The sequence below is a fragment of the Passer domesticus genome, chromosome 3, assembly GCF_036417665.1.
Source record: "Passer domesticus isolate bPasDom1 chromosome 3, bPasDom1.hap1, whole genome shotgun sequence".
NCBI lineage: Eukaryota > Metazoa > Chordata > Aves > Passeriformes > Passeridae > Passer > Passer domesticus.
The window spans coordinates 89990393-90014497 of NC_087476.1; the positions used below are offsets into that span (position 1 = coordinate 89990393).

A 24105-nucleotide genomic window follows, 5' to 3' on the forward strand; every position below is an offset into this window, starting at 1 on the left:
TCTGCTTTACTGGCCCATCAGATCACACCTCCTGTCCAAAGTACCCTGACCACGAGCAGGTGAGCAAGCTGTGCCCAGATGCTGGGCACGCAGGATTCATGAGCTGTCTGCACTGGAGCTGCCTGATTTTACACATCCTAATGTAATCCTGCCCCCTTGCACATCCTGATAAAACTGACTAGCAGAATTTCCCTTTCAGCAGCTACACTGGGCGGGAAGCACACAAGGCCAGTGTTGCCACACCACTCACAAAGCATGCATGTTAAGACTCAATGTGAAATTGAAAAGAAATACATCTGGTGAGCTGACATTTAGGAGCAGAGATTCTCCCAAGCCCCTCCAGCTCCAAGAACTCCTAGTGAGGATGAAACACTTCACTGCCTGTTCCAATACAGGTCTGCAATTTACTGCACCCTTCTGCTTTGGGACTCCAGAGGATGGGCAAGTGGACACAGTAAAGCTTCAGACTCTCCAGCGAGACTGACACCACCCTATCTATATCCTCTATATTCATGCAGGATCACACCAGCTGTGGGCTGAGAGCACAGGGACTGCTGCACAGCTCAGTTAACAAGCTGCAATTTGACTACACACCAGCCTCCTAGGCAGGCATGCATTGGGTATTGCATTGCCACCTGTCCTGCAACGTGCCCCACCTGCCTTGCAGCTGCATTTCCAGGCTGAAAGGCTATTGTGGGCTTGCTGGCAGCCACCACTAACATTTACCTAATAAAGTTGAAGGGGCAAGGATGAGAAATTAAATGTTTGTGGCTGTGAAATCCTCCTCCATCCTGAAGCACAGTTTCAGCCTTTGTCCTTCAGAAACAATCCAGCCAAGATACTCTAGTTCACACTCCATATCCTTCAGTGGGAGATTTCTCCCAGCAGGCCCATATAATTTTACTGTTGACAAAATCCAGGCTGTAATAACAGCTTGTCATCAGCAGGTGAAGCCTTTCAAATGAATGTGTTATTCTGCCCCTGCCAGATCACACTGGAGCAAAATACTTCTCTCCCCCTCCCCAGCAAGCTCAAGAAAGCTGTAATTACAGCACGTGAGTAAGAGATTCACAAAGAAACAAAATAGTGTTGATAAGCACAGCCATTCTTTAGCTTGGATTCCAGCCTAAAGCCTAGCAAACCTGACTCCTTCCTATTCTGTGTGTAACACAAAGGCCTCTCACTCCATCAGGTTCTCAGAGATCCATCAATAGGGAGAAGAGACTACCCCATTTCTCCTCTTGTATTTTTCGCCTTATATCAACCTCTGCATGTGCTGGGATGTGTCATTCAGCTCATCCCTGACCTGGGGATACCATTCCCCCTTCAGGGCTCACAGCTCATCACACTGTGTCTGAGTCCTACATCTTCTATCAGGGTGACCCAGGGTTTATTTTAGTTACATATAATTTGCTCTTGATACAGAGCAACAGAACAGAACCACTGAGCAGGTAACAGGTGCTGAAGCCACTGCAAGGCCACCTGTACACTTCCTGTCTTTCTGTCCTGGAAAAACAAAGCTGCCAAGGAGCACCTCAACTGGAGAATCTCCAAGCCCAGTGACACTCATTCCTCTCCAGAAATATTTCATCCACTCCAGCAACTGCAGAAATACTATCAGAAACTCAAAAATGAAACTGTTCCTCAAAGAGAATCTAGGAGGTGAAGAAGCCTGAAGCAGCTGAGCCCATTACAACTATAATTATCTATGCACTAAACAAGATAGTACAGCATCGTGGATTGAGTGTGAATGAACATGTAAAAATAAAAGCTTGCTGTGAAATCATCTGCTGCTAACGGATCTTGAGGTTATCTTTAGAAGGTTAATCTAATGTCTTTGTTAGCTGCTTTAAAATAAATAAATAAGTGCTGAGACAGTAGTCTGGGAGCCTATTTAAAAAGCAATGACCATAAATATGTGACTAATCTGGGTTACATATAGGCTTTCACAGTTGTCAGCTTCCTGGCATGGAGCACTACAGCTAGAACCCAGCTCTTCCACATCTAAGGTAGGGGAGTCTGAATTGCCAGTGGCTGTAAAAGGTCTGTGGATCTGGAAGCACAGTTTTGTCCATTTAGAGGTATTGCATCCATCCCTCCCTACACAGCTGAAGAATAACTCTTAGCTATGACACACATGGAAAGCAGCCTGGGTTTTTTCTGAGCTGATTAAAATCAAAGAATACAATTCAAGTGATGTTGTCACTTTGGAAAGACAAGTTTACTTTTCCCCTGTCTCTGTATCCTGCACAGTGCAAGGACCCTGAACAAAGGGGCCATCAGGCAGCAGGAAGCACAGCAATGCCAGGACATCAGCAGTGCCAGCAGCTTCTGGAGCCTCTCTGGCAACAAAGGCACCTGGTGCTGCTTTCCTGTACGTGCCAGTGAGCACGGGAAGTTTTGTACAGCAAAGTAACATCAGCAGCCTCCCCCTGTGCCCCAGCAGGGCTGGTGGCAGGAATACTCACGATTTATCTCTCCTGCAGGCCCGTCTCTGAGGGCTACCTTGCCTCCGGCGAGGGGACAGCGACTTACCCCGGGGTCTCTCCTTCATTGGAGAATGGGCACTTGAGGGTTTCAGAATCTGTGAGAGATAGGGGAGGGAAGGAAGTGGCCTTCAATAAAGGCAATGATTCACTGCAAATAAAAATTTAAAATAAAGGGCCTCATACAGTAGCAGGGAGGCACACAAAGAGCCTTCAGTCCCTTGGGGCTTATTCAAACCCTGCCCAGGTTAAGAGGAACTCAAAGCTGTTATCATGTGATAGCTGTTCAGGGGCCCCCTGCAAGAATTAGTTGGTGTCACCAGTTCAGTTCCCAGCTGAATACTGTCTCATCCACAGCTTTCTTCAGAGCTGCCAACAGCAATAGATAAGAAAAATGGCTTTGAGCCTCAGCTGAAAGAAACTCAAGCAGCCAAATCACCCTCTCCAGCTCTTCTCTCAACAAACAGAGGTGAGCAACTCTTAGGCTGGCAGCTGAACTCTGACAGTGAGGCTTTTCAGTAGGTCTCCAACTTGCCCCCATCCTCCCGGCTCTCCAACATCAGAGGGCCATCAGCATTACACTCACACTCTGGACTGCTTTTAAGACCTGATCCTCCAAACTCAACCCACTCACAAAGAAGCCCTCTGAATTCTGTAGTAACTCAAGGGAAAGATCAGATGCAGGGCCCTCAGTCTAGAAGGGTTCAGGAGTGTGGTCCTGACCCTGAGGCACTCACCAGGACAACACCCAGTGTCACAGCTCAGTGCTGTGGTCCCTCTATCAAAAACAAGTACAAAATTCAGTAAGTCATCCACCCATGTGAACTCCTTCAACTCGAGCCTGCTTCAGCTGTTTGCTCTCTGGATAGTATTAAAAGCGCATGAATAGAGAAGAAAGAAAAAACCCAAACTTAATTACATCAGTAATCAAGGCCATATGCTTAAGGTGATAGCACGGTACAAGGTGGCCCTCAAAACTCCTTGGCAGGGCAGGAGAGATGGCAGCAGAACATAGGGGCTACGATGCCACTGGCAAGGCTCACCCCAAGGTCAGGGCAAGGCGGCAGGTGCCTCAGCCAAAAAGGCACATGGCTGCTACGTAGGAGCCGTCCTTTAGCAGGGAAGGGGGTGAGAACCCAGAATAACTTGGACACCATGCCACATACCTCTGCACAAGAGCCAGACCCATACTTAGAAACACACCTGCTCTGCTCTCACTGCTGGCAGCCAGCTGGACAGGCACCAAATCTGCTTCCACCGTGACCACAAACAGCTCCTCACCCATGCCAGGCTCAGAGGCACGGTCAGGAACACCCCTCATCCCCAAGGGCAGCCAAACCCTCCAGGCCCCTGGCAGCCTGCCTTCAGTCCAACCAGCCAGCAGGGAAGTCTCTCAGGGAGTCACTTTACTCGCCTTTCCCACATAACCTATTCTGTGATTTAGCTGAGGGTAGTAGCCAGCAGTCCCCTGGCATGTCCTGAAAGGAGAGGCAGCCACTGACACAGATGTCCCATGGCACCTCCTGCAGCTCAGGTGGAAAGCACAGACCCCCCCTACCTGCAACTGGGCCACTCTTCCCAGCAGTTCCAGCCCAGCCATGCTGATTCTTCCCAATCACCTTCTTCTGGAGTCACTGAGGAAAGCAAACTGGGCAACAGCTCCCTGATAGCCAGGAACAAGTATGGGTTCAAGTGTTTCCCAGGCTAAAGGGCAAATCCTTCAACTAAATAGCTGTAAGGGCTTGAAAGCACACCAAAAATCCTGGGAAGCAGCACCAAGAGAGATGCAAGCATCCTCCCAGCACACCTGATACCTGCATGATCTCAGGCTGACACACAGCGAGATCCATCTCTGCAGGATGGGACAAGGCACAGGTGCCTCCTGAGCCCAACACCCAGGTGCACGGACCTACCTTCATCCTCATATCCCTGGCAAACTTCTCCAGCTCCTTTCTGACTTCTGTGCGCATCATTTTGGACACGTTGAGGACCAGCTGTTTCCACTCGATGGGCTGGAAGCTGTGCGGCTCGTGCGGGACGTACAACCCGATTTTGACTTTTTTGACTGAATGCAAGTACTTTTTATAGGAGTCTTCAAATTCGAAGATGAGGTCGCTCAGAGTTCGGTAAGTGAGAGGTTTGTCCATCAGGTCCGATCGCCTGCTCATGCCCAGCGAGCCGTAGCGGCCGTTGCAGTAAATCCCAAGCACCACGTGATGAAAATAGTTCCCTGAGAAGTGGGTTTTAAAGCTGATGGGGAATCGTTCCACGGAGGGCTGCCCGTTTGTTAGGTAGCTGGGGTGCACTGCATCAAGGCAACAACGGTGCTGGGAAAGCAGCAGATACAACCACACCTGTGAGACATCTTCAGCAGGTTTGGGGTTTTTAACTGCCAGGGCAAAGGGCTTTCCTGTAAACACAAACTTATTCTTGTTGTGCCCAGATACAGCCAGTGCTGCCAAAGCCCATTTCACTGCTTGGGAAATAAGATGCAATGGTTCAGATGGGGAAGGGCATGACTCTTAATCACACTTAGGGAAAAGATAAAAACCACAGCACTGTTCAGGTCAGCACACCCAAAGAGAGACTACCCTCCCTAGATCTGTGGAAGCTCCCCATTTGATACCTACATCAAACTCCCACGCTTCCAAAGGGAAAACCGTCTACCTCCCTTTCTTGAGGGTTTGATACAACTTAGTTCACTGAGCCTCATTTGCTCATGTCTTCAAATAGTACCAAGAAATTTGGATTTATTCCTCACCAACATGACAGTCTGTCTTTCCTTCTGTAAACTGGTCTTCGACATTGCCACTCCTCATATAGAGTGTTTTAGCATGTTACCCTTGAAACACATTGCTGAGAGGACCCAAATGAAAGGTCCAATAATTAATTAGATAAGCACAGAGGCATGGTCAGAAACAATGCTCTTAAAAAGAAAACCCTGTCCCTGGAATCACTGACTGGCCATTTCAAAGGCACCACGTGCAGAGGCCAGGACCAAGCTCTGTGCCAGTGCAGTGTGTGATCTCAGTGGGGAGCTACGTGCAGCTCACCTCCTAGGGAGGCTACTGGCCCGTGCCAGGGAAAGGACAGGCTGAGAATCCCTCACACAAGCAGCTCTGCGTCAGCACCTACGTTGCACGCAGCTCCCTGCTGCTAATCCTGGGACAGCTGAAACTCACCCTGGCTCCACGTGCTGGCACCTGGCCCCTGGGACAGCAGGTGCCCTGCCCTCTGCAGCTGAGGCCCCCACCCACGCCTGGGGAATGGAGGAGGGATGACCAGAAAAGGCTGTAGCAAAGCTCTCCAGCCTGGGATTACTCCAGCCAGAGGCACCTGCTGTAACCTTGGAGCCATCCTTTGAGTCAGCTGGTCATGTCATGGTGCTGCCACTACAAGATACACCAGCCCAAAAGGCAGCACTGCCAGGAGAATGTCGGGGCATCCTGACAGATGGACGAGTGGGCTCAGTTCCCACTGAAGCTGCAGGAACCTGCTTTGTCCAGGATTCTGCTCTGGGCATCTCCAATATCCCCTCTTCTCCCTACCTCATGCCCAAAAAGGAGGTATTTAACAGCAGTGCAACAAGAGCCACCACAGAGCTGAGATATCCTGGGATGTTATTGTGACCAGCCTTCCTCCCCTGCCTCCACAGCATAGCTGCCAGACAGCTGCTGGGAAACTGAGAGCACAAAAAAGCTTTTGTATCAAGACTGTAAAACACAATTTGGGCTCCGTTCTGGCTCTGCCCAGCTTGACATGCCACCACCTCACCACCAGTGTGACTCCCTGGGATGATGACCCCTGCCTGCACCCCACATTTCACTTCTTTGTTCCATAAGGTTGCATGAAAAGCATCCAGTGACTCTCATCTCTCTCTAAACCATTTTCTCAGGGGGATACTTCACCCAATGTTTGTTGAATAAGAGATTCATGAACTGCCCAGAATCTGAAGTCAAGAGCAAGGAGTTTCACCAACAAACAAAAAAAAAACCACCACAGGCAAGAAAAACACATTGACACAGAACTTTCAGAACAGCCACAGGGAAGATTTTCAGTTCCACATCAAACTTGTTTAGCTGTATTCAGTGCTAGATGTCATCAGCTTTAGCAGCCTGGAGAAAATGTGTTAGAGGGTAAAGGAACAGACAACACTGTGGGCTCAGCTCATGCTGCACTTCACTGGCTGTATGACCATGAGTGTGGAAGACTGTGCACAGCAGAGCACAGACCTCCCTACCACACACATCTGTCACCCAGCCAAGGCCACATGCACCCACCTCCTGCCCCACTGCCATCAAACGCAGACACCCTGCAGTGACTGTCAAAGCCTGCCCCAACATCACCTATGCAGAACAGAACCAGCTCTATTTGCCTTAGATGGTCTCACTGGATCACTGCTGCTTAGGACTAGCTTCTCCAAGAAAAATACCCTCACCCCACCATCAGTAGATGACTTTTAATTAAAGATTATAAATACACTGCAAGGGCAGAATGGGGCCCAGCGCCATTATGTCAACTGGAAAACTCAGCACACACTCACCTCATTTAAAAGGTCACCTAGCTTCAGGCCTTAAAAGATGCATCCTGTATACATCAAAGTCGTGTTACAATAATTTGTGTCCTACAGACCGATTCCAGCAAAAGCCCATTGTATTTATCATTCTGTGCAGCTGAAAAAGCACTATCTTTTATTAACACCTGTGAAGCTTTCAAACATCACCACTATTTTTCCCCCTCATTATGAAAGGGTTTTCACTCTGCTCCCCAAGTGCCTTTCTGTTAAGTCCATACAAAGCTTTGGTGGCCACCCGCCACACATACACACTTCTGCCACAAGGGCTCACAGAAGTTGCAATTTAATCTCATTAAATACTTAGTAGGAGTAAAAGAATCTTTTGAGGGCAGAAATTATCCACCATCAAATAACCCAGCAACAACTGCTGTGGAAATTAACCTTTAGGTACAGGTTGCTTCTGCTGAGGGACTGGTTAATGAGAGTCCCACCCGAGATGAAATACACAGCAAATGGGCTGGAAAGGCACGTCAGATCTTCCCCTCTGTCCATGCATCATTATTATAGCTTTCCTTTCTGCTCTGCCCAAGGAGACTGTATTGTGGCAAACAAAAGGCAAGCACATAGCAATGCTGCAGCTGTAATCACACTTCTGAGCTGGGACTGTAACTGCAGGATGGAGAGTCAGGGAGTGAATTACATGTCACAATAGAGAAGCAGTGCAGAGGGCAAAAGCAGCTGCAGCAAAGCTCAGTGGCCTCCTAATCCTGGGTCTCTTGACAATCAAGATGATGGAGCCAGGCTCTTCTCAGTGGTGCCAACCAACAGGAGAAGAGGCAGCAGAGCAGAAACTGAAGCACAAGAAGCTCACAGGCCAGGCACAAGAGAGTCCTAGCAAATTGGTAACATCAGCCCAGAGTCCAGTCACTAGAGGGATTCTGCAGGGCCCCATCCTCAGCCCAAGTCTCTTCAACATCTTCATTGTAACACAGACACAGAACTCAAAGGAAGTTTGGGGAGAACACCAAAGTGAGAAGAGCTGTTGACTTTCTCAAGGGCAGACAGGTGCTGCAGAGAGACCTCAACAAATTGGAGAGATGGGGAGCCACCAACCAACCACACAGGGTTTAACAATAGCAAGTGCTGGAATCCATACCTGCAAAGGGGGACTGCTTCGTGTCTTAACAGCGCAGCAAGGGTGTTTGGCTGAAGTCTGGTCAAGATGAGCACAAAAAACTACAGGATGTCTGGTTCTCCCCTCTCCTGCCACTCCCATGGGCTGGGGCCATGAGCAAGTGCCACTGGGCAGCAGCGAGCTGGAGGGATGGCAGCAGGCTGGGGAGCAAGGAAGCAGTTCTAGCTCTTAGCAATGCTGAAGTTGCTACCACAGAGCAGCATGTGAAGCAGGAGAAAAATAAATCTCAAAACCATCAATAAGGCTTCAGTAAAACCAGAAGAGCTGGTTTTCCAAGCAACTGCTCAGAGGGCCCCCAACCAGCAGCAATAAACACTTAGAGAGGTTTCCAGCAGGAGTCAAATAGCATTTCCCATGGGCTTGGGATTGCTTACTGTGAGGCAGAGTGCTACTGAGCCCACAGCTGGATGCTGTCTACACAGAGGGCCCAGAGTTCCCCCTGGCAGCTCTAGACTCCACGTAGGAAAGGCTCAAGCAACTGGTTCAGCTTCCCAAAGTGGGACTGCCAGGGTGACATTGCTTAGACTGAGAAACCTACTCTCGAGTGCCTGGCTACAGTGAGAGGTGGGACTATCTAAAGATTAGACCATGACAATGTAAGCAATTAAAAGCACTCTCTCAGCTCTTCTCAGCCATCACAGGGGCTGTAGACATTCAGCACCATCTTCATTTCCCATATTTCAGTTAGCAAGTAGTCAAGCTGCAGACAAGCATGCAGGAGGCAAAGAGGAGCATTACACAGACATCAATATCCTGCAATGACTGCAAGAAACTCTCCCCCTTACTGAAAACCCTCACTTTCAGCCCAAGGATGTACCCACTGGCCTGGAGGAGACAGATGCACCCAGGTCTCCAGTGGTGATAAACATCATCCACGGATTGCATCCACAGAAGGAACAGTGCAGTACTGAATAACTTCTCACTCCTGAGACACTTTTGCTCTTCTCTTCTTATTTAGTGATATTGTTGGCCAGGGGCTCTAATACCCTGTGTGGGTCCAAGCGTTACCTCACATGAACTGGGAGAAGGTTTCTGAAGGCAACAGGAGTGACTTATGTGATTTATGCTCAGCCAATGCAGACGGACTCCGCAAGACTCCCCAAGGAGGGCTGCAGTGTGCAGTTTCCCTCTTCCCCCTTGGATATTTTGCTCTCCACGTTTTAATAAAGTGAATGCAGCACAGATAAAATTCCCTTGGCACTTTCTGGTTTACTATTCCCTTTCATGAGCTCAAATCAATTGGATCTTTGCTCAGAAAGAGTGGGCTGAACGCATCATTACTCAGCTGATTTACAACTGAACTGAGAAATGCCCTGGGGAAGACAGCAGGAGGAATGCTTCTGGTTAGGCACTGACAAGCAGATCATATAAGCAGAGAGATATGAAGCCAGTTCAGACAGCTACACAGAGAAAAAGAGCTGTGCAGACTGCTGCAAAATAATTCCGGAAGATCTGCTTGAGCTTTCGGTCATCTCAGAGCAGCTGATCCTTGGTGTGTGCAGACAGGATAGCTCAGTACTGTACCTCACTGCCCTATAAAAACGCTCCAAGATCAAGAGCATAGGCAATTATGCCAAACTTAATTCTGCACCAAGAGGGATTATAGAAGCATTTTATAAGAAGTCACACAGTAAAAGGCAATTGCAGAAGCCAGCGAGCAGCTCAATTAAAGTGACATCTCGCTAAGCCGTTCTGCGCGAGCCGGCCTTTGAAGGAAGGCTCGCACCAGGGGCCGCCGGAGTGGGCTGTGCTTTTTCAGTATCCAAGCAACACTCAAGGCCTGCCAGCACACAAATTACAGCACTACCTTATTTCCAGATACATGGAATGGAACCAGAGGTTAACACACACACAGGGCTGCTCAGCTCAGGCCGGTGTGAAGGCACTGGCTGGGAACTCAGGAGAGGGTAAACACATCTTCACTGGAAAGCACCTGACCTTGGAATGCTGCTGGCCTCACCATGTCTGCATCCAGAGGGCAATGCTGAAGATCAAAATCTCATGGCTGCCAAAAAAAAAAGGCAAACTTCCTAACATGCCATGTTAAAGATGCCTCCCAAAACCCCTCATGCTGCACATGCATCACAGCACTGCAAGGTTCCCTATTGGCACGGCCTCCATACAAGCCACTTCTCAGACACAAATTCAGGTGGCCCACCCACTCACCACTGCTACACTCTTTGTGTACCCACACCTCAAGCAAAATACCTGGGGCTCATAGTACATGAATCCTGTAAACCTCAATGCATTTGTTCCTGGACCACCAGCCAGCAGACAGTCCCTGCTCTCAGAGAGAGACTTCCAAGACTAGATGCAGAAGTCCTAGAAAGACAAGCCTGTCCCATACAGTCCCCTGGCTAAAACTTCTCATTAAAAAAAAAACCAAGGTTTGCCCTAAGTTTAGGGTTTTTTAATTAGCATCTAGAGACAGAAAAATCCATACACATCTTAACTGTGAAGAAACTTCAAATGACAACAAATAGTATAATAGCTTTCAACTATTTTGCTTCCTTCACTTCTCAAAAAAAAAAAAAAAATCCAAACCAAAACCACCAAACTGAACCCACAAGTCAGGTTTGAGGCATGCAAAAAACCCAGCAACACTTTCAGGTTATCACGGTTATCCATAGGCCACTAATCAGCCTTTGCTCCTGTGATATGTAGAATAATCAGTTCACTGCTAGAAATAAACATTGCAGGCCACACTGACACTGCAGAGGGGCAACAACTCCACCTGGGGATTATTTCCCCCATTCCAATAGTTTACAGCACAACCCTTACACAAGGGCAAGCATAACAGATCCACTGACATCAAGAGAAATCAGTTAACAAACTTTTTGGGCTTCAGGAAAGCTTTCAATACTGTTACTCCTAGTGTTCTCCTGGACAAAATATCCAGCATACAGCTAGAGAAATACATAACACAATGGGTAAGCAACAGGCTCACAGGTCAGACACAAAGGGTTACAGCAAATGGGATTACACCAGGCTGGCAACCACTCACTAGTGGGGTTCCACAGGGCTGAATTTTAAGGCCAGTTCAAGATCTTCACAAACTACTTGGATGCAGGACTCAAAGGTATGCTTAGTAAGTTTACTGATGACACAAAATTGGGAAGAGCTGCTGACTCTCTCAAGGGCAGAGAGGCCCTGCTGGAAAGCCAGGTGATCTCCAACCTACGAAGTTTAACAAGGGCACTGTCAGATTCTGCATCTGGAACAGGGCACACCCAGTTGTGTGGAGAGACTAGGGAATGAGAGGCTGGAGAACAGCACCACACAGAGGGAACATGAGTCAGCAGTGCCCTGGCAGCCAGGAGGGCCAACCATGTCCTGGGGGGCATCAGGCACAGCATTGCCAGCCGGGCAAGGGAGGAGACTGTCCCACTCTGCTCTGCACTAGGGCATCCTCACTTCCAGTGCTGGGGGCAGTTCTGGGTGCCACAATATAAAAAAGGATATAAATCTATTAGAGAGCATCCCAGAGAGGGCAATGAAGATGGTCCTTGAGGGGAAGCCATACAAGGAGTGGCTGAGGTCACCTGGATTGTTCAGCTTGGAGGGGACTGAGGGAAGACCTCCTTGCAGTTACAACTTCCTCCTGAGGGGAAGAGGAGGGGCAGGCACTGATCCCTGCTCTGTGGTGCCACTGACAGGACCCGAGGGAACGGCCTGAAGCTGTGCCAGGGCAGACTTAGGTTGGATATTAGGGAAGGGTTCTTCACCCAGAAGGTTGGGTACTGAAACAGGCTCCCTAGGGAAGCAGTCACAGCACCAGGCAGCCTGACAGAGTTCAAAAGGCATTTGGACAACACAGGGCCTGAACTTCCATGGTTTTTGTGGGTGTCTTCCACTCAGGATATTCTATGATTTCTCCTTCTGGAAGGGCTTTGAGTCTCTTATTGACATCAAGCCCCCAGGACCCCAATCCCTCCAGCTCACGCAGAGTCTGTCAGCATTCCCAGGGGAAACCCTGTCAGCCAGAGCGACCTCTCAGACTCCAATCCGAGGCATATCCCTGGCACACATTGCTCAGCCCATCCCCTTCCCACCCCTCAGCAGCCATGGATTCTCACAGGCACTACCTGCCAGGCTCTGCCAGCTCCCTCTCCCACGGGAGGGGGCAGCAGCAGCCAGCAAAACGCTGCAGAGACATCCCAGGAGATGGTTTGCTTCGGGGCTTATTTTTAGTTGGGATTTGTTTTAAGTGAAACTTGATCATTTCTGACAAGATGTGTCTGACAACCTGTTCCTGCAGCCCTGCCTTGCCCTCCTCCAGTGTTTTATGATGGTGAAGTTTTATGATGATAGTGACAGCACCAGAGGGAGGAGAAGCAAGTCAGTGTCTAAATGACTGAAGACTGAGTAGGAAGCAAGCATTATGTTAAGGGGAAGCGCAAATGTTTGACTGTAAAACACATTTCTGCACAAAGCACAGCTGTGGATTCAGAGACAAAAGCTAATATGACTTGGCCACGTAAACATCAGACAAACACAGAACAGATGTTACCAAGCTCCAACAACAACCAACAGAGAAATGCTAACAAAGAAAACAAGGATTGTGTAGACAGGTACTTATCTGGGCACTTTGGGTCAGATCCTGGCATTATGCAGAATACCAGGGCAGGAGGCAAAGTCTGCATAGCCAAATCACAGCATCCCAACTCCCCCCTACAATCCCAGGCAACTCAGCAACTGGTGATGAATACCAGGGCAGCTCCCCAAGCTGCTGGCACTCACCTTTGGCTGCGACCCTCTCAAACACCATCTGTGAGGGGCAATGTATTCAACAGCACTGCAGTGGAAAAAGCCACAGGCACGTGAAAGGATACATCCCCAGGATAACTGCTTCAAGGCATTTGATAGGTAAGGACTCCCTGGTCATTTCTTTTGCTGTCTCCATTAACCTAGAACAGAAACAAAACAGTTTTCAGTCCTTCCAGCTGGAGCAATTGATGGGAATCAAAAGGTCCTCTCATACACCAAGAGCCAGGCATCTCCAGTTCTTATCTCAGCAAGAGCTGGGGCACTTGATTCTCCCCTTCAGTGACTTGCTGGAGTCCTGTTATCTTCTGGAGGATGACTGGGGGAAAAAAAAAGAAAGAGGAAAAAAATGTATTGAAGGTGAATGGAAGGAATGCAGTCCTCTCTGCATCTTACAGCAACTCCCTGAGCATCACCTCAGACTGTAACACAAAGCCCTGCTGAACTGCACGAGCTGGCAATCATGGAAATGCCAGAGCAGGACTGAGTTTAGCTTATTTTCAAAATAACCCTGGCTCTCCTCTGCAGGAAAGACAAACAAAGCAGAAGATAAAAGATGGTTACATGGCCCCCTAAAAGCTACAAATGCCTCCATAATCCCATAGCTACAGCTGCAGACCAGAATTTATTGCCTTTTTATCAAAGCCTGCTCTGCAGAAAGCTCTACCAACATAGACACTTCACATCCCTGCAAACTGAGTTATTGTCTTGCTGCTGCTCCACATCTCCTGTGGACAGGGAAAGTGGCAAAAGCCACACAATTTCCAGCAGGAGTGCAGGAAACTACACATGCTCAGGATTTTGCAAGTTTCCAAAATTTAGCTACAATCTAGACACTCTCTGGAGTACAATTATTTGACAGGGACAGCACTGAGACAAGCAACCTCAGGTCAGCTGAGAAAGCTGTTGTGCCAGATTGACACTGCACTATTAACCTAATAGGTAACCTACCCCCTTCCACAAACAGATCCTGGAAATCTGGACAGTTTGGAAAAAAAAAAAACAAAAACAAACTGGAAGCAGCCTAAAAAAGGCCAGAAGAGTCACATCCAATGCCACACCAAAAAAATAGCCCCCCAAAAAATCGCAGCTGAAAACTAAGGCAAAGGATATTTTTTATTTTGCAGTCTTCTCTATCCATATCCTTTCTCTGGGAAGAGCTTTGTAAACAGATCCCTACTCTAAGGAAATACAAGATTAAATGGCAAAAACATTTGTATTAGAGAAGATTATGAAAATATGTGTCTGAAACCATCAGTCTGTTTTCCCCACTTTCTGATTCACCCACCTCATGCATTTTAAACCTTGTGTTGAATGCAAGTGACAACAGAACTTCCACTGCTATTGCAGCCTGTCACAGCCATTTCGTGTCCCATTTATCCAAGTTAGAAATTATCTTTTCATTTGTAAACAACCACCCCTTACACTCTAGAAGACTAATTAGAGTTCGCCTGCCTCCTCCACACTCACAATCAGGCACAGAACCCCAGAGAACTGCTGGAAGCACAGAGCAGCCCCGGGGAGGGCACACAATGGGGCTCCTTCATTGCCTACAGAGGCTCCCACTGGTCACAGCAGTGGCCGCTGCACAGCCCTGTCTCTGTCTCAGAAGTGTTATGTGCAGATGAGGCATGGGAGGTATCCATACACAGGACAATCCACTGGATTTCCTATCTTCTAACTACAGGGGAGTTAAAGAAAAAAAAAAAACACAAAAGAAACCAGCTGATTATGAATGTGCAGCATGAGGAAAAATGTTGAGTTGTAAAACCATCTATCTGCAAGCCATTTGGTGTGACCTACTCGTGGTTAACACAGCGTGAGGGGCAGGGTCAGCATCTCCTCCTCAGGCACACACAGCAGCCTGCACCTGGATCCAGGAATCACTGGGACTTGGCAGCTCAGAGGTACCAAAGGAGCAGGACAGTGAGGAGGGTCTGTGCGAGGGGAGCATCGCTCAGGAGGCACCAAAGCAGCATCCACCTGCATTTCTGGGGCAGGCTGTGGCCTCACACACATCCACCCTGGAACCCTGGGGAGTACCCTGCAAACAGTTTGCTTTCTCTCTGCATTTCCAGCACGGACCACAGGGTTTATGTGCATGACCCAGTTCAAGAGCCACTGAGAGTTTTTCTTCCACTTTTAACAAGCTTGAGTCAAAGCATGGCCTTAAAACCTGTGTTTGTATTGGAAGCAGAGCCCCTGGAGGATCCCCAAGCCACTGCTCTGCTCAAGGTAGCACAAGCCAAATCTAAATCACTCCTCACAGATTATTTTTCAGTCTGCTTTCAACTGGCTTCTCAAAAGCCTGGGAACCCACCAGCTAATCTATCCTATACTTAACCTTGCATCTTAATGTTTAAACTAAATCCTTCCCTTTTTGCAAATTAAATCAGGAGCTATTTCTGCTCTCCACAGTGGGCATGGAGACCTTTCATCATCTCTCCTCTTGCTGCAGACCATTTGTATATGCAAAAGACTGTAATCTACCCTCTCCTCTGTAAAAATGAGGAAGCAGACACCAATTTTTATTTAATTCCTCCCTCACTCCCCCTGAGATTATGATTTTAGGATGTTTGTTTTTTTCAATTTTGTAATCCCTTCAACCAACTCACTTCTCACAGTCCTTTGGCTAAGCCCACAACAGTACAAACAGACCAATTTCCTTCTGAATCCATCTTTCAGTGCATATTTGCAACCAAGCCAGCATGCTGCTGGCTTTTCCCTGTTGGCCCACACTGAATGGGGTTCTGGTGGCTTTTTGTGGGTTTTGTTGGTGTTTTTGGTGGGGTTTTTTTGTGGGTTGGTTAGGAGGTTTTTTTTTTTTTTGTTAGGGGTGGGGATTTTTTGGCTGGGCTTTTTTGGAAAATTTTGTTTGGTTTATTTTTTTAAGCTTCTTCTTTGCAAAACTAGCCTTTTGCTCTCTACAGCTGGCTACTCCCAAACTCTCCTACACATTTGCCCTCACTAAATTATCTCCTGTTTGTTCCAGCTCAAGAGATCACTCTGAATATCCCAATCCCACTTTTCAAAGCCTTGTCACCTTGTCCAGCCTGGACTGCAAATCACCCATCAGCACACAATTAGTCTTACCCATACCATTAAGGAAAAACTGAGCTGGGACAGACACTGCACACCTCAACTGACAATCTCTACTAGGCAAGAGTGGTAAAGTGCCACTTTCTACGTGCTGCTTTTCACCGAGTTGGGTCCTTACATTAAAGAGTCTTATTTAGACTCAAGGTCCCTGCCTTATCTGCAGAGATAAGATGTGGCCTTATCAAAAGCCGCACTAAAACAAGGAGTTATTACATCCACATCTTCTCCCTTGATGACAAAAGCTCTTACATGCTCATAGAAGGAAATTCTCAGAAACAAACTGTCCCCAACAATATTAATATTATATTAATGTTGCCTTTCCCTTCCCTTGAACTGTGGATAAACTCAAAGTTCCTAGACTTATCTTTTCCCTTATTCTTTTTAAAGGCTGCTATCTTTGCCTTCCTCAGCACCCAACCCTCCCCATGTTCTCTAGCACAAATATTAATGTCTGAAGGCTGCTTGTCAGTTCTCTAAGGAATCTGTGACAAATGACCTATGGCAAATGACAGAGCATTCAGCTCATCTGAGAACTGCTCACTGCAGGTGCTCTTTGATTTGTCCTTTCCCTCTTTTCCCTCACTCCTAAATTCTCATCACACTGTCTCAGATGTTAATAGTGACCGGAAAGTTTGCAGTAAAACTTTTGAAAGGAGATTTAAGGAAGGCAGAAAAGAATTAAAAAACAGCATCAAGCATTTCAATTCCCTGCCTTAGCAGGGTTTGCTTCTGGGATTTTCTTTAAATCTTGACAGTCATCTGAAAAGAGCCTACACATATAGCTATTCTTTACAGTCTTATATCAGACAGCTGGGAATTAGCCCACAGTCACCCTCTCCCCAAACTCCAGTGAGCATTGGGGGCAGCCCATCTCTTCCAGGAGAGACTGCTACAGTCAAGGACAAGCACCCTGCAGCTCCCCTGTTTGTGGCATTTACACCACTCTGAGGTCTGCCAGGCAGATCTCTATTCCAGACTGCAGTGAACACTTCTGCCTCTAACAAATGTAGCCAACAGGAACAGGCTGCTTGCTCCTCCCTCAAAACCTAGTCCTTGGCAGATAGTGATACTTCCTTGATAATTGATTCAAATTTCTTTCAGTGTTTTCAGGAGCCAAGCAGTACTATCTCCCTTGCTTCCTGCAGTAACAGAGGCCCTGAAAGGAGCTCACTTTGCCTCTTTTCTGTTTAAAATGGCAGTGTCTAAAGACAGCTCATAGGAATCATTAATTCCTTTTGCTTCCAGATTTTTCACTTTGGGCAACCAATTTCATATACAGGTTAGAAAAATCTTAAAACCATTCAGCATGCCCAAAACCGGAGGATCTCACCAGCTGGCACTGATCACACTGGAGTTCCTTCAGGGATGATCATGCTTAGGTGAGGCTCCCCATTACCTTCACCAGAAAGACTCCTACAAGACCGAATACATTTTTTAATAGTGAGATCCCCTCCAGCACATTTTTCCACAAAATTCTCCTTGCACAGACCCATGTATTTGCATGAGATCTATAAAATCTCCCTCTCCCAGGTTTTCCTAAGGCTCCTGCCAGTTTCATTCATGATGATGAAGCCAAGAGAGAAGCAAAAGGCACCAGCAGGAGCAAAAGGACATAAAACAGCAGAGCAGATACGGATCTTGTGAATCTTCTCAAAAACAGTGTTTCAACAGCAAAATCATTTCCACCACATGCTGAACACCACACCATATTTGTAACGTTCCCCCTTTGTGCGACAGAGAAGCAGATGTTCAAATGCCTTCCGCAGTCTATTGTCTGGAAATGCTATGAGCCCATTTTTCTTTACAGCCCCATCAGTGCTCCTTAATAACATGGTGTGTGGAAACAGTATTATTTCCTGTCTCCCCTTCCCTGTTATTTGGTTGCATCGTTGCCACATGACAGCTCCTATCGTGCTCCTCTACTGCAACTGATCACACATTATATCTGCTGCTACTGAATTTCTCTCCCTCCTCACAGAGCAGCTTCTGGGCTCCCATTTCTCAAAGACCACAGAATCTACCCAAACATCAGTTTCTGCTTCAGTTCAGTAGATCCCCTGTTCAGCTGGCACTTAACCAGAGAGAACAGCACAATACTGCACCTCCCCAGATCCTCTGTGGAGGACAAAGAGATTTGTTTCTCATCGTGCCTCATGCCTGCATCCTAGAACAGAAGCTCCCAGAGGGCTTATCTCTCCTTGTAAACCCAGTGGTAACAGCTTGTTGACATTGAATTCACAGTTACAGATTTTACTGGATATCCAGACATACACTTTTTTCCTAAAGCTCTTACATGATCTAAGCCTGGAAGTTTTAAAAATAATTATTATGTCAGTCAAAAGTACCAATTTTGATCAGACTGGCTGTACCAACAAAAGTCTAATATAGGTTTAGCCAGCATAATCCTGCATGGGAAAAGGAAAACCAGTCCTCCTGGTGTCGGAAACATTCATATCACATGCATACACAAATGGATCAGCAGAGGTGAACTTCACAGGGTGCCCTTTACCTATTTAGTACAAAAAGGTACATCGTGAAGCCTGTGAAGGGCACTGTCCCAGGATACCTGTATTAGCAAAGCACTCCTACAGTGGATGTAGCTACACCCATACATTTGGATTTTATGCAAATACAGCCAGCTCAGGAGAGGTGAGACCAGGCACATTTTCAGACACAGTTTGCCAGTACAACAAGAACAGCACACCAAGTTTACAGGTTCACAGCTCTGCCACCCTGACTCGCACAGCAACACCAACAGAAATTGAGCATTTCTAAAAGTGCTATCTGTAGTCTAGGCAAATCCACGTGGTGTCTGGCACTCCAAAAGTTAAGTTGATAATAAGAGTGACTTTTACTTAAAGAGATTGTAAATACTGAATTATAGCAAGACTATATTCCTTAATGAGCTCTGATAGATAATTTATGCTCTTCTTCCTATTCTCAGCCACACATTTTTATTTTCTCATACATCATACTGATGCTGGCAGTAAATCTCTACAATATCTAGTCCTCCCTCCATAATAGAAAACCCATTAATATGCCCCAGCTGCTTCAGGACACTTTGACATGAATTTATGAATATTCAATTTCCATCTAGTACTCAGCTTCTTTGTGTCCAGCCACTGCCGTCTTGAGGAGAGGCTGCCAAAGATCTCGTAATACATTCATTAGCTTTGAGCCCTCACACTATGAAATCAGCAATATGTTTAGTGTCAATAAAGCTGGGAACAGCCTCATTTTTCAAGAGCTAGTGGCAATTGGAGGCCTTCAGCATCTTGCCCAATCAACTCTCAAACGCTGTGTTGCACACCACAGAAATTGCTCAGAGCAGCTCCTGTCACCTCAGCACAAGACACCTGTCGTTGCCATGCTGGGAGCAGATTTTTTGCAAAGTAGAACACATCTCCCAGGAAAAAAAAAAAAAACTTGGAGGTGTAGGTGATTTTTCAGCTTTGATGAAAACTGGCCAGATGAAGGAAAGGGAAGCTTTCGTGCATACCTCAATGTTACAGGGGAATCAATGCATTATTCACACAGAATCACCAAAGCTGGGGTTGGAAGGGACCTTCAGAGACTATCTGCTAAAGCTACTCTCCTCCTAAAGCAATTTCATTTAGAGCAGGTTGCACAGGTAGGTTTTGAATATCTCCACAGAAGGAGACTCCATAACTTCTATGGGCAGCCTGTTCAAGTGCTCTGTCAGCCTCAAAGTAAACATTTTTTTCCTCATACTTAAATGGAACTTCCAGCTTTTTGCTCCTTGTCCTGTCACTGGGGACCACTGAAAACTGTCTGGTCCCATCCTCCTGACTTGGCCAGATAAGTTTTAAAATATCTGAACTCTAAACCAGAAACCGTAAGTTTCATAAAAACAACTGGAATTTTGGTTTCATAAAAATGGCAGGAACTTCAGACAGCCTTGCACGCGTTCTCCTTCTCAAAATTGGAGAAACCAAGACCAGGCAAGTGTTAAGCCCTACAGCAGAACAGCAGGATCCAGGCAGCAACATGTGCCCCTGACAGCTCCACTCCTCCCAGCACTCCCATTTACTCAACCTAGGGGCAAAGCAGCACAGGTCTTAGGACTTTACACTGAGTACAGCATACACCATGTTCAGGCAACTGTGCCTGGAAAGCTGGCAGCCCCTGAGGGCTTGGACCAAGTCCTGCCACCCCATTCCAAGAAGTTCCAAGCAGCAAGAAGGAGAGGAGTCAGACACTCACTCCCAAGCAAACATTAAGGCAGATAAACAGAGGAAACTTGGGAGATGATTCAAAGCCACAGGCACGCCTCCAGCTGTGAGCACTGTATCTGTTCCCTTCCAGGAAAGAGCACCATCCTCCTAAGCCAGGCTTTTATCCAGCCCAGGAAGACAACGACCTTTTAAGTGGTAAGTGCTGAGCATAATTCATTTTCATCCTTCACTTCCTTTGAAAAAAGTAATGGGACAAATTTAAAAATGAGTGAGCAGCTTGAAAATTGGTTTAAGCTTCTGTAAACCCATCTATCATTCAAGGCACAAGATTTGTTTTAAACTAGTTCCACCAGAGCAGTGAACATTAGATAAAGGAGGTGAGAAAGATTGCTGTCAGCAAGATGAAAACCTGAAGCACAAAGCTGAGATGGGAACTGGAATTTTAGAGTGAGGGACCATTAGTTTATTGACAGAGAACTGGGAAGAACTAGAGACAGACCAGCCTATGAGAGCAATTATATTCTGCTTATCTTAATTTCACCCTAAAATAAAAGTATAATACTGTTAACACCCTTCCTGCCCTAACTTGCTAATTTATTAGGTTCTGTTAAAGAGCTGTCCTAAGTATGATGCAGTTCTAAAAAGCAAGAGACCCCAGCTCTCTGCTGCCAGCCTCCCTAGGCACTTGCACTGTACAACTCATCACAAACCCGCACAAGCCCACCACATGGATGGAACAGCAAGATGAGCAGCAAGGCAGAAGCACAGACACAACTTAAAAAGTCAATTGTGAGCTTCCAGGGAAAACTACTGTGCCCAGGATGTCCAAACTTCTGCTGCATTTCGCACAGCTAATCACTTCCTACCACCAGCAAAGAGCATTTCAGCACAACCAGAATATCAGGACTTACTCAGTTTTCAGAAAAACAGTCCAGCCCTCCCAACCCAACACCAATAAGCAGAGAGTTTTCCCACCCCTGTGCACGCAGCTCTGGCCTGAAGCCAAGCAGCTCCCACGCAGCTGCTGAGCAAGAACAGCCCTTCCACTCATTGGTCTCGATGGTCCTTTTGCCACCCAGCAGCAAGCTGGGACACTCCTCGCAAAGGCAGCAACAGAGGCAGCTTTGGCCCTGCCAGAGGAGCTGTGGGAGCTGTGGCACAGAGGACACAGCCCTCCCATGCCACGGTGCTGCAGCGCTTGCATGCCAGGTGATCAGGAACAAGGGCACTAGACCAATTCCAATGACACTTACCCACTCAGAGGTCTGGTTTTTCTGATCTCGAAGAACTGTGTTCCCGTGTGATTGTATCTGTATTTTGTCTGTTAAGGGAAAGTAACTTGAACAGTCAAGCAATAAAATAACACTGCTGAAAAGGTGAATTTCAGTTCTGAGTTCCTGTTGAAACACAAAACAGGCAGCAAAAGCCATTGACTCTCAAATATGAAACACGTGGCATGTAAAATAAAGCAAAACTTCTCACTTGTCTTTTTATATGACTTATTAACAGCAGTAGGTGCAGAATCATATATTAAGGTTGACCATCTAAAATGATGCTCAAATTCAGCATTTGAAGGTTATAAATTCTCTTTTCCATTAGGTTCCACTCACTACTAGGTTGCAAGTTTGGAAAAAAGTCTTCTACATGGGCAAGAGAAAGCTTTCATAGCCTACCCAAACCAATCAACATAATCTATGGTCTGAAAAAACTTATTTCCTTTAGAAATCTTTTAACTCCATCAGCCTCATGGCTCACCTGTGACCTGTCAACCAAAACCATTGCAGATGCATCCCTTCACACTTAGAAAATATAAACCATTCTCTAAAAAATGCAATGCTCTTGAAATGAAAACAATCAGCAAGTCAAGGTCATTAGCTAACACTAATTGTAGAAAAGTTCATCACAAACAATGCCAGCAGATAGTCAACCAAATCTCAGCACCACTTTCCTAGAAGCACAGGCTGCCACACAGCAGCATCAATAGAAGCAGCCTCTTCCCCGCTTCTTGAGCATTTCTGTTCAAGCAGCAACACAATAAATCAGAGCAGGAAAACAATCTGTTCAGTAAAAACAAAACAACAAACCCAATTAAGTTTTGTTAAAAAAAAAAATCACACTGCCCTTATTTTTGATAGGTTACTTTTCCAGTTGAACCTCTTTCCTAACCTAGCACCTAAATTCTATTCCCATCACAATGCTCATGCCAGTAAAACTGGTGATACCAAGGCAGACACCAGGGCACAAGCAGGTCACCCCATGGAAGCTAAGAGTTGCTTGCAAGGCATAAATAGCACAGCTGCTGGATGTATAACCATAGCCTAAATAAAAACTCCAGCTCTCACCAGGATGCTCTGAACTGACTTCAATTAGAGTTCAGAGTTCTCCACAAACAAGGCTTTACTTCCCCCTCCTGCCTTCAAAACAATTTCATGAGGCCCTTTCAGGGTGCTCTGCACAAAGCATACATCCTCGTGCAGCCCTCAAAGGAAGCCCAGACGCTGCTCCCCAGCCCACTTTGAAGCTTTTCTGAACACAGATCCAAACCCTGTGCCTAAGGCCTGCTCCTGCTACATACCAGAATGCAGGATTTCAAAACCACTATGGGAGGAGGTGGGGGATAATGTAATTTTTGGAGCTCTGTATGACATGGTATCCTCTCTGGCACAATCCCAGCGAGGAAGAAGCCTCTTGTCCTGGCCAAGTGGCTGCCATAAAGAAGAGAAATGCACAGTTCCCCTGCAGAGCAGGCAGGCCCCAGCCCCCTGCCCACGGCAGCTGCTGCAGCTCCGGGCCCGGCTGCGCCTTGATCCCAACCACGACTCCCCGCGCCTGCTATTTCTGGATGTTCTTCCAGCTGCCTCCTTATTATATCCTTCTTAATCCTTACCAGCACTTTACACTCACTCCTCATCCCCCCAGTTTCCCCACACACACAAGAAGGCAGAGTTCAGGAAAAAAGGGAAACAGAAGAGCAGCATCTGGGCCAGTAACCTTCTCTGAAATTATGTGTCAGCAATGGAAAGTCGGGAATTGGGCATGGGGCAGTGACAGGCTAGACAGGTGTGTAGATCCCTGATGAATCTCCCAAGCAAGGTGGAACATCTGGAAGGGAGATGCCTTCGGTCAGTTCCTGTGTCACAGCAAGCCTGCCCACCTTGGGGTCAGGACAGCTGCTTGTGCCTCTCACCCCAGTGCCAAGCACTGCCTGCAGGCTGAGCACACAGGCAATCCTCAGGGAACCCACAGGGGCTGCCAAGGCAGAGGGAGAAAGGGCTTGCCACAACACTGGCTCTCTCTTGGTTGCTTTATGACAAGATGCCATATTATTTCTCCAGGCATCATGATCCAATCATAATATCCTCATACATCAACTTCAAAATAAGCACTTCTGTTCCCACCAATGTCACTTCAGTTAAATTTTTCAGTATAATTTAAAGTTAATTACATCTCCCAGAGGACTGCTATGACAAGCTCAGTGCTGCTGATGCTATCACAAATCCCTGGAGGCGTCCCTTTACCCCCAAATGATCCCAAGCCTCGCAACCAGCTAAAGCTTCAGTAAAGTTCTGTTAATTCACACCAGGCACAAGTCAGCCTTCTTTCCAGAGACCACACGCTGGAGAAGGATACTGCAGCATCTTCATGTAGGTCTGTATTGCCTGGAGCCATTCTGGGATTGACATGGAGAGCTTGTAGTTTGGCACTGGCGGGACTGAGGGCTGGACACAAGGAAAAAGATAAAGAGGTTAGACAGCCACGGCTCCCCGCAGAGCAGATAAGTGATTTACTGAGCAGCGGCATGTGCTCAGTGCAACACAACGTGGCAGCACAGATGGCTTAAGCCCCACG

The 24105-nt window shown here is 47.0% G+C and overlaps 1 protein-coding gene across 2 annotated transcripts in view; it reads right to left on the reverse strand.

Annotated features, from left to right (window-relative positions):
- Positions 1-24105, reverse strand: part of VASH2 (vasohibin 2) — a 34464-nt gene that overhangs the window by 4400 nt on the left and 5959 nt on the right. For both annotated transcript variants that reach the window (XM_064414261.1, XM_064414262.1), the window contains exons 2-6: positions 23887-23975; positions 21510-21566; positions 13030-13104; positions 4400-4781; positions 2469-2584 (exon numbers count right to left, since the gene is read on the reverse strand). In XM_064414261.1, coding sequence (XP_064270331.1) covers positions 2469-2584; positions 4400-4781; positions 13030-13104; positions 21510-21566; positions 23887-23975 — 719 coding nt within the window. The remainder of the gene's footprint in view (positions 1-2468; positions 2585-4399; positions 4782-13029; positions 13105-21509; positions 21567-23886; positions 23976-24105) is intronic.